The 11,125-nt window shown below is 43.5% G+C and overlaps 1 protein-coding gene across 2 annotated transcripts in view; it reads right to left on the bottom strand.

Annotated features, from left to right (window-relative positions):
- Nucleotides 1–709: 709 nt before the first annotated feature.
- Nucleotides 710–11,125, bottom strand: part of AGXT2 (alanine--glyoxylate aminotransferase 2) — a 46,345-nt gene continuing 35,929 nt past the window's right edge. The window contains exons 13-14 of one of the 2 annotated variants that reach the window (XM_017894522.1): nucleotides 6,638–6,736; nucleotides 710–1,787 (exon numbers count right to left, since the gene is read on the bottom strand). In XM_017894522.1, coding sequence (XP_017750011.1) covers nucleotides 1,680–1,787; nucleotides 6,638–6,736 — 207 coding nt within the window. In that variant the 3' untranslated portion in view covers nucleotides 710–1,679. The remainder of the gene's footprint in view (nucleotides 1,788–6,637; nucleotides 6,737–11,125) is intronic. The other variant, XM_017894523.1, reaches the window with a different exon arrangement.

Genomic DNA, 11,125 nt, shown 5'->3' with positions numbered 1-11,125 from the left:
CAAATACTCTCTCTCTTTTTTTTGAAACGGACCCAGGCTGGAGTGCAATGGCACGATCTCCACTCACCGCAACCACCGCCTCCTTGTCCCCAAACAAGCTTTTTGAGCTTTATTTCCACCATTCTTTCCATGTCATGCACCTTAGTTCTTTGCTTCTGTAGTTCACCCTGCCTGGAATGTTATTCTCTTTACCAGTGAAAATTACAGTCAGGGACACTGAACAAGAAAGGTCAATACTTATTTTCCTGTTCTTCTTCAGAGCCCTCTACTTCCAACATTCCTTTTCCTTTAAGGTAAAGGAAAAGGGAAGAACACTGAAAACACAATTTAGGAATTTAGTAAAATATGAAAAGGAAACAATAAAACTCAAACTTAAACCTCTTGAGTAGCTGGGATTACAGGCATGTGCCATCACACCTGGCTAATTTTTGTATTTTTAGTAGAGACAGGGTTTCACCATGTTGGCCAGGCTGGTCTTGAACTCCTGACCTCAAGTGATCCGCCTGCCATGTCCTTCCAAAGTTCTGGGATTTACAGGCATGAGCCACCTCACCCGGCATTTTGACTACTCCCTAATCTCCCTTTTGAACAAAGAAAGAATAGGACTCAGGCTGAGAACATTTGCAAAAACTGCATCTTGCTAAAACGGAATTACATTGTTTTCTGTTCACTCTGTTTTTATGGTTACTTTCTACTTATGACAAGTAGGAATGATTTATCATTTATTGTAATTACAGAAAGTTTACTGTACATCTTGGTAAAAAAAGTCAAATTAAGGAAAAATATACCTAAGATAAGTGGTAGGCCTCTGTGGAGAAATTATATAAGTGTGTATTCTAATGACTAGAGTTTGGGAAACTATGGTCTTTGAGAGTATTGCAATGGGAGTAATAAGGGTTCAGACCAGAGTGGGATGTTGGTAATAGGTAACGACAAGAAAAGAAGGCTCTGACAGATGTTTTAAGGGAGTTAAAGGAGAGGGAAACTGTTGTTTCTTTGAGGGTATTTTCTGCCTCATTTCTCAGGATGGTTTTGACCATAACAGTGAAAAATAAAAAAGTCTTATACAGTAGAAGGAATTTATTACCTCATATATCAAGAAGCCCTGAGGTAGAGTGGCTCCAGGAATGCTTAAGTAAGTAGCTCATTGACATCACTAAGCACTTTCCTTCCATCAATCTTCCAGCCTCACCAAAAAGGGTTGTCCTCATGACTTCAAGACAGCTGATATGGTGCCAAGAATCTCATTATGGACATAGGGTGTTCTCAGTGCAAGAACAAGACATCTCTACTTGAGCTGAAGAGTGAGAGGTGAAGCAAACTTTCCCTGAAGGCACCTCCACCAAAATATTTTTCTTCAAGATTTGTTGGACAAAAATACATCACATATTCATGCATAAACCAATCACTGCAAAGGGGAATCAAATTACCATACCTAACATAAACTAATTAGGATTTATTCTCTGAGCTAGGGAGATCTTTTCCCTGAAGAATGGAGTTCTCAAGATAATAGGGGCTCTGCTAACAAATATGGTTGGTAGGCAGTCAACCATGTCTTCTACAGCTTCTGTGGAGAGCTGCAGGTGTTCTCTGGATACCAGTGGTTCTGAAATTCTTCAAATTCACCCTTGAACGTAAGTGGCAAATTCTTGAGACTTGTAGTTTTATTTCTGAGAATGTTACTTAGCTCTTCTTTCCATGTGTTGGGTTAAGGCAGAACGAAATACTTCTGTTGCAAAATCAACTTCTGGTTTAGTGATGCACATTGAGGGTGCAATGCGAAATGTCTGAGGAGACACCGGAAAATAAGAAAACAAATCATCAGAGAATCAAATATGACTTCGAGGAAATGCACTAAACTAAAAATCCAAAACCTTGTGTTTAGGACGTTTCTCATGTTCCTCTTGGTTTGGCTCCTCCTCGCTCCCCAGTGCTGGATCCAGGCCATTCACCCTCCAGTCTCCATACAAACTCTTGTACAATTGACTCTGCTCCTTTTCCTTTTTGTCATACATTTACCTCCTGGCCCTTCTACACCTTCACTGAAGTCTTAGGCCCCTCTCTATACTCCATTTATGCCCAGGGTGACTTCCATGTCCATATGTGCAACCCAGCAAACTTGCTTCTCACTGTCCTTATTGCCACAACTCCCAGAATCTTTATGTCCACCCTTCTGCATCAATTCACACTCATGACCAATGCCATGAGTCTCCTCGTCACCAGGAACAACTCAATTTCTGATTCACACTACAGCTCTCCTTTTCATGAAAACTTCAGAATCCTCATTCACCCATTGTGTTCAGGTCTATTGCTCCACTCAGGTCTCTTCTTTCCTTTCCACATAGCTCAGAACACAGAATTGACTGAAGTAGGCTCGCACTTGCTCCTCATTTTGCTTGCATTTCTACCCTTCTGCTGTACCCACACAATCAATCCCAGCTCTAATAAAAGATTTTATTAAATGGCTTTTCTCCAATCTAGATGGCTGAGAAGAGTTAGAGAAAAATCACGCAGCTAGGCTGAGCGATACGCTAGATATTCAGGGTCTCCAACTTCTGTGGGTCCCTCCAACTTTTCTTGTTCACTATCCTTTCTCAATCTAAACCTTTAACATTCCTCTCAATTTCCTTACTCAACTCCTGCGCCTCTCCCTCTATTTCATAGACAATCAGGCCTCATACTTCTCAGAAAATGGAAGCTGCTGGGCAAGATAAACTTGTTTGCTCTTACATCCATTGTTATAACCTTACCTGAAGGTTCAGAGAACAAGATGTATTTGCTGTTCAACTCCAAATTGTCCACCTATGCCCTTGACCCTGGATTCTCCCATCACCTTCACAGGAAACACTCCTTCAACTTCTCCTTAGCCTGTAAACAAACAGGCTTAAAGCTCTCATAACCCCAATCTAGACCACACCAAATACAAATCTGTGTTGACCACCTTGTCCCCTATGGCTACCTCACAAATGCTTTCTTCCTGCTTTTAGCCACAGCATTAAAAAGACTGGTTGGTGCTTATTGGCCATTATTTATCACTTTGCCCTTCCCCCATTCACATCTCAATTGGCTGCAGTCTGACTTCTGCTGCATCAACTACTCTACTAAAGTTACCTGCAAGTGTGGAATCCACTGGGCATCTTCCAGCCCTCATCCTCTGTGGCCTTCCCTGCACTTGACTCTTTGGAATTCCCCACCCCACTTCCCGAACCTCTCCCGTCTCTTTCTTCCATGACTTCACACTCTTGTTACTTTCTTCATACCTGTCCACGCTTTCTGCCTCTACCTGGGCAGCTTTTTCCTTCTCCTGCCCTTTATTATTATTTATTTATTTATTTATTTATTTATTTTGAGACAGAGTCTCGCTCTGTTGCCCAGGCTGGAGTGCAGTGGCACGATCTCGGCTCACTGCAACCTCCGCCTCCCAGGTTCACATGATTTTCCTGCCTCAGTGGACTCTCTCTTGCTCTTCATATCCACATTCTGTGCGTTTTCCAGGATTATCCTCAGAATGTCTCCTCTATCTCTACTACCACAGTTGAAGTTCAAACAGCATCCTTGGCTCTCAGAGGGACCCCCTGTCTCCAGTCTTGTCCCATTAGATTTGTCTTCCTCAGAGGACAGATTCTGAAATCAGACTGCCTGAGTTTGGATCCTGGTTCTGTCATTACTTAACCTCTCTGTGTGTCTTCTCCTTTATCTGTAAAATAAGGATAATAATAGTACCTAAAATAAGGAAATACTAGGCTTGTTTGGAACATTGAATGAGTGTTTGATGTGAAATGATGTAATAGTTGACGAATAAGTCAGATAATGAGGAATGTAGATCCGATAATGACGTGAAGTCTGTGGAAGCCCAGAGCAACAAAGAATGTTGAACCGTAGATACTGTTGGAAATGGTAAAGGGTGCTTCAAAATATTCTGAGGTTTGTAGTAGGGTGAAGTAGATGCCTAGTAGGATTGTAATGAATAGGGCTTGGATTGTTTGTTTTCGATTGCTTTCTATTAGGCTGTGATGGGCTCAGGTAATTGTAACTCCTGATGCAAGTAATACAGAGGTATTTAAAAGAGGTACTTCTAGAGGGTTTAGGGGAGTAATGCCTGTTGGTGGTCAGTGTTCTCCTAGGTGCGGGGTGGGGGCAAGGCTTGAGTGGTAGAATGCCCAGAAGAAACCAGCGAAGAAGAAAAATCTCTGAGATGATAAACAAGACTATTCCGTAATGAAGACTTTTTTGGACGGGTGTTGTATGGTGGCCTTGATAGGTACTTTCTCGGACAATGTCACGTCACCATTGATATATGGTTAGTATATTGGTTAATAGCCCTAGTGTTAGTAGAGTGGTGGAGTAAAAGTGGAATCATATAATTAAGCCAGATGTTATTAGGAGGGCTGAGAGGGCTCCTGTTAGTGGCCAGGGACTGGGCTTGACTATGTGGTAAGCATGAGATTGGTGAGTCATTAGGTATTGCTATGTAAATAAAGGCTCATGCAAAGTATTAGGACAGTACTTGACAAGCAGGAACCGCTTCATACCAGCTCCACTGACTACCTCAAGCCTTTGTGCCAGCTACATCTGTGTGGTGCGATGTGGTGTGCAAAATCAGTTATTTGTACTCTGCCATGTTTCATGCACAGTTTGGTTGTTTATCTCATTATTTAAGATTTTGCTAGCCAGAAAGCCTGGCCTGAAAGTCCCTTCTCTCTCCCCCTTTAATGCCTTTTAAAAAATATTTATAGATGAGCTTACTACATTGTATTGTAATTTTCTATGTATTTGACTTTCTCTCCCACCAGCTCCATGAAGGAAGGACCAGATCTTATTTATCATCATATTAGGTTGGCGCAAAAGTAATTATAGTTTTTGCAGTTAAAAAAAAATCACAAAAACTGCAATTACTTTTACACCAACCTAATAGTTTCAGTTTCCAGAATAGCACCTGTTGCTTAGCACATAACAAATTTTGCCAAATAACAAAGGAAGAGCTAAGCAAGTACACAAGTATCTCATGTCTTTATAAATTGCATGTCTTAGGATTCATAATCATTAAATTATGCTATCTGATTTGTACAGAAAAATATTTATGACTAGGACTAGAAAAAAAAGTCACGGAGCACATCCCAGCAAAAGTGCTCATTCTGGTTTTGTTGTTTGGGCCGGGAGAACTTTAAGTCTGTTTTGTTTAAAGGGGAAGTTGGGGAAAAGTTGAAGATGCAAGAAAACATGGGGATGTTTCCTTGAGTGAAGGTGGAGGGAGCTTGGAGAAACAAGTGCACAGATGGACGATCTAGATTTGAACAGGAGAAATGTCTCATTTCTGGAACCTTCAGGGAAGAGGTGCTATGATCTGGACATTTGTGCCTCTACCCCTTGAATTCCTATGTTGGAATCCTAACTCCCAAAGTGATGGTCTTGCAAAGTGGGGCCTTTGGGAAGTGATTAGGTCAGGAGGGCACAGCCCATGAAGGCCCAGGGAGTTTTCTTGCCCCTTCTGCCATATGAGGTCACAGCCGAAAGATGGCTGCCTAGAAAGAGCACCCTCACCAGACACTGAACTTGCTGGCACCTTGATCTTGGACTTCTCTGCCTCCAGAACTATGAGGAATGAATTTCTATGATGTATAAACCACGCAGTGTATGGCACTTTGTGACAGCAGGCTGGGGGGACTAACACAGGGGGAAAGAATAAATGTGGGGACCGATGAGTTTATATAGAGGTTTTGCCTGATAGTTTCAATTTTATCTGAGAAGTATGAGGCAAGAAGTAGGTATTTCAGTATCCACTGAAATTGTGAGAGGCAGGGATGGAGCAGGGAAACTGAGCATATTTAAAATGGGAAAGAAAGTTGACAAAGGACAGGACAAATTAGGGAGCAGCAGGTGTTACCTTTTCTCTTAAGCCTCTGCCCTGGAGTCCATTCCTGGGGAGGGGCGTGTTGCTGTGAGGGACTGAAGGGCAGCTCACTTCACTCACGGCAGCAGCAGCCCTCGGGCAGTGCGTGCAGGGCCAGCCAGGGTCCCCACTGTGGAGCTGGGCGTGGCTTTTCAAGGAAGGGAGGGAGGGAGGAGGGCTCGACTCCTGAATCTCCCAGCCTAAGGGTGAGGAACACCGGCTGTGGCTGATTTTGAGTTTGGCATTGGGGGCTATGCCCAGGTGGTCCTCCATCTCTCCGACAGGCGTCACCCGGGCCTGCCAATGCTGTCGGGTTGCTCCCGGCCACAGAGGCCACTAAGGCTTAGCAGGGTCACCAAGTCAGAACCCAGGGCTGAGCTAAGAACGGCCAGAATTGCTTTCACAGGGACTAGGATTAATTATACAGGAGACAAATTATTTATAGCATGACTGTGATGTTTCTTATCATCCGTACTGTAAATTGTCTGCTTTGACCATCCTGTGTCTGCCTCTATCTTTACCACAGAGCCGCGACTACCAAACCATTTTCACTCAGCGCCCCCTCGTGGCCCGAGGGGTGCACTGTCCCCGCCTTTTATTTTTTTTTTTTTTTGCATACGCGAGCTTCATCCCTAGATGACTTGTGGCTGGGTACCCCGGCACAGCTGTGAAGAAACTGTGACCAGCATTAGGAAACCAGAGAGACTCCTACCTAGAGCGATAGGTAAAGACCAGTCTTTCTCTTACCTGAGAAAAAATGCTGCCTCTGCCCACGAGGAGCCCCATGTGCTTGCAGTCCTCGTGGATCTGATTCACTTCTTCACGGGGAAGAGGCCGGCGGCTTATCTGTAAATATATTTTTAGAAAGCTTTCTATTTGGTGTTGGAATGGTTACAGGAATTATTTCCAAGAGAGGAAAAAGGAAAAACCCTCCAGCCATCAATGCCCCTCTTTTTTGCTCTCTCTCCCTCTTTCTCTCTGTCCTCTCCTTCCCCTGTAATTAAATAAAGTTGCTAATTGTTGAACCAGTTTTTGGAGGATGTTATTAAAAATGTTTGTTTTTAATCCCAATTCATTCCAAATTCCCAAAAGACAAAATGAAGTTCTGTGCGGATAGTCAGTGAATTTTAGCTTTGCTAATGGCTGCCTTGGGAGTCTGGTTTCTTAATAGCTAAATTTGGAGTCTGTTTTACTTGGAAATTCTCCTTAACTCTTCACTTTGTTCTGCCCATGGAAAGGGCTCATTTCAAAGGCCAGGAAATGGCTCAGAAGTTGCGCAAAGGCACCAACAGCCTGAGCTTTCCCTGGGCAGTGTGGTGGGACAGCTGAGGAGCTAATTTCCCTGCTTGTAGGACTTGCTGTTTCTCCCCCAAGACTGCATCCTCCAGGGTTAGGAAAGGTAAGTGCTCCAGGAGCTGAGAGGCTGTTCAGATCCCCGGCCATCCAAACAGGTCCCCTCCCTGTGGGGTCAGACACTGAACTGACTTGCACCCTTTCTGTGCATCTCCTGTCTTCCCAGTCTGTGAGTACAAATGTCTCCCTCTGACTTAGTCATGTTGTACCTGACAACATATCAGCATTACCTGGAAGGCTTTCAAACGACAGATATTTGGGCCTCATGCTAGGCCAATCGAATTAGAATATTTGAAGTAGGGCTTAGGCATCTGCATTTTTAAAATGGTCCTCAGGTGCCAGGGCTAAGCACTGCTCTAATTTTTCCACCATGAGCGCTGAGGCCTGTTGCTGCCACTGATCTCTTGTTTCTCCATAGCCCAGCCTCACTGAGCTTCTGCACCGGGCTGACTCTCCGGTTTTAGATGCATAAGACATGAGCTCTGGGTCAGCCCTTGTGATCCTCATGAGGTAGGCGGGGCCCCTCCAGTGTGCCCAGCTTCATTACATCCTCCGCACTTCCTACCCACCCTCGCTCTGGGCTTTGCCATCCACTTCCTTCTTCCCACCAACCCCAGATCCAACTCTTTGCCCAATCCTCTATTTCTTGTAAGGTGTCATCGTCTGAGAACAGAATAAGAAGGGACCTCCTAGAGAGATATGCTCATTTTGGTCTGTCTTAAAGCCTTAAGATAAGCAAAATACATATTCAAACTTTCAGACTATTGGATCAGAAAGGAACTGAGGGAGAGGGAAGGACTAGAATCTTCTCATTGACCCCAAAATGCTATCATGCATTCCTGCTTATGATTGATTGGAAAGGGTAGATGAAAATAATTTAGGGCTAAACTGTGAGAACTAGAAGGGCATTAAATATGATTCGAGAGCCCAGAGGGACCAGAGAGTACTCTGGAGGGAAGGTTGGATTGGGAGTTCAGTTCTTTTGTTGTTGTTGTTGTTTTGATTTTTGAGTCAGAGTCTCACTCTGTTGCCCAGGCTGCAATGCAGTGGTGTAATCTCAGCTCACTGCAACCTCTGTCTCCTGGGCTCAAGTGATTCGCCTGCCTCAGTCTCCCGAGTAAGTGGGATTACAGTGACGTGCCACCACACCTGGCTAATTTTTGTATTTTTCATAGAGATGGGGTTTCACTATGTTGGCCAGGCTGGTCTCGAACTCCTGACCTCAAGTGATCCACCTCAGCCTCCCAAAGTGCTGGGATTACAGGTGTAAGTCACCATGCCCGGCCCAACATGACAGTTTTGAATGGGTGGAGTCTGTGTGGCTTCACCCAACCTTGCTCTGGGCCAGCACCCTCTTGGCTCCCTTGCCCATTTTATTCCTCCCTGGCCTCAACTGCTATGGCTAATTGAACATCTTGTATGCCTTCCTCAGGGAAAAAAGCAGGGTCTGAAACTCTACTGAGGCTAAAGCCATAGTGCAGCCTGCTGAGGCCTTTGTGCCCATGCCTATGCCCCAACTACTTGATAATGAAGTGGGCATGTGAGTAATTCAACTTCTTGATGAGTGTATAATGGAGCGTCATGTTTATCTTTTTTGGTGAATCTATATTTAAAGAATTATAAACTTAATATTTGAAAAAAATTCAAATGTTCTGGAAGTGCATAAAGTAAAACCAGAACATTCCTCCACTTCCTATCCTATTCCAAGGGACACCTCCTATTGACAATTTGGTGCGAACCAGATACTTTTTCTATGCATGCAAATACATCTATATGCATGTTTAAAAAAAATAAGTCATTTTATAATGTTTGGCAATTTTCTTTTAATAATATATAGTATATCCTAGATATCTTTCCATGTCAGTATATTTGGACCTAGTCTTCTTAAAGGTTACCTAGTATTTCATTGCAGTAAGTTGTTCAGTCTCCTAATGTTGAGCATTTAGGTTGTTTCCATTTTTTCATGGTTATAAACAATGCTGCAAATATTCCTATTCATACATATTTTTAGACACTTTTGAAAGTATTTGAGACACACTTCTAGAAATTGCCAGGTATGTTAGCCCATTCTTGTGTTGCTGCAAAGGAATACCTGAGACTGGGTAATTCATAAAGAAAAGAGGTTTAATTGGCTCACAGTTCTATAGACTGTACAAGCATGGCTCCAGCACCCGCTTCTAGTGAGGGCCTCAGGAACCTTACAATCATGGCAGAAGGCAAAGGGTGAGCAGGTGGGTCATGTGGTGACAGCAGGAGCAAGAGAGGGAGTGGGGAGGTGTCACACATTTTTAAACAACCAGATCTTACATGAAGTCACTCATCGCCAAGCCACTGATGAGGGATCTGCCCCCATGACCCAAACACCTCCCACTGGCTCCACCTCCAACACTGGGGATTACATTCCAATCTGAGATCTGGAGGTGACACATATTCAAACCATATCACCAGGTCAAAATGTATAGGCATTTAAAATTTGGAGAGCGACAGACAAATTGCTGTCCAAAGGGCTGTACCTCCTTACCAACAGAATATGAGAATACCTATCTGGGTGATGCTGCACAGCATTATAGCAAAGTTCTTGGGTGTTACAACTATGTGAATGTGGTATGATGTGTTGCAGGGGCCTGAAATTAATCGACAAACACAAAGCACTCACCATCTATATGTTTCCTGGCCTCAAAAGTGTAAACTTATTTAGGAAAATAAGGTATTTATACATAAAAAGTGAGTTAACAAATACAGATTAGGTGACACAGAGTGAATGTCTGTGTCCCTCAAAATTCATACATTGAAACCTAATATCCAAAGTGAAGGCATAATATTTGGAGGTGGGACATTTGACAGGTGATTAGGTTACAAGAGTGGAACCCTCATGAATGAGATCAGTACTCTCATAAAAGAGGCCCCGGAAAGCTCTTTTGCCTCATTTACCATGTGAGGGCACAGCAAGAAGGCACCATCTATGAACCAGAAAGTGGGCCCTCGTCAGACACCAGGTCAACCTGCCCCTTGTTCTTGGACTTTCCAGTCTCCAGAACCATGAGGAATACATTTCTGTTGTTTATAAGACATCCAATCTATAGAACTTTGCTATAGCAGCCTGAATGGACTAATATAGTGGGAAAGATCTTTTCAAAGCAGTTCCTTAGACAGTGAGTACCAGAGGAATTCTCTGAAGGGTGGATCTCTTGGATAGAGCAGAAGCAAAGACAAGCTTTAAGGAGATGTGATGGAGAGCCTGATCTTGAAAAAGAGTAGGATTTCCATATGTAGATATAGAGGGGAAAATACCATGTTCCATGGTTGAGGAAAAGTTTGAGTGGCATTTGGATTTGGAGAGTGAATGGCATTGAGGGGACAGTGAGTAGAATTAGGGGATGTAGGACCTGGGATTTAAATCCAGGTGGTCTGCCCTTAGAGCTCATGCTTACATTAACAAATGGTTCAGCGAAGAGAAAAAGAGGCCCTTCTATAGATACTACTTTATAACCTTGCTCTAGTTTGAATATTTGACCCTCCAAACCTCAAATGGAAGTTTGATCCCCAGTGTTGGAGGTGGGTCCTAAAAAGAAGTGCTTGAGTGGTGAGGGCAGATCCCTCATGAATGTCTTGTGCTGTCCTCTCCATAATGAGTTCTCATTCCATTAGTTCCTTCTAGAGCTGGTTGTTGGAAAAAGCCTGGCACCTACCCACCCCTTCCTTCTTGCTTTCCCCTTCTCTCTCTCAATATGTGATCTCTGCATATGCCAGCTACTCTTTCCCTTCCACCATGAACAGAAACAGTCTGAGACCCTCATCAGATGTAGATGCTAGTGTCATGCTTCCTGTACAGTCTGCAGAAACATGAGGCAAATAAACCTCTTTTCTTTTTTTTTTTTTTTT

Source organism: Rhinopithecus bieti, unplaced genomic scaffold (genome assembly GCF_001698545.2).
Source record: "Rhinopithecus bieti isolate Rb0 unplaced genomic scaffold, ASM169854v2 scaffold_25530, whole genome shotgun sequence".
NCBI classification, from domain to species: domain Eukaryota; kingdom Metazoa; phylum Chordata; class Mammalia; order Primates; family Cercopithecidae; genus Rhinopithecus; species Rhinopithecus bieti.
The sequence above is the reverse complement of the archived record's forward strand: the minus strand, read 5'-3'. Positions and strand labels throughout refer to the sequence as shown.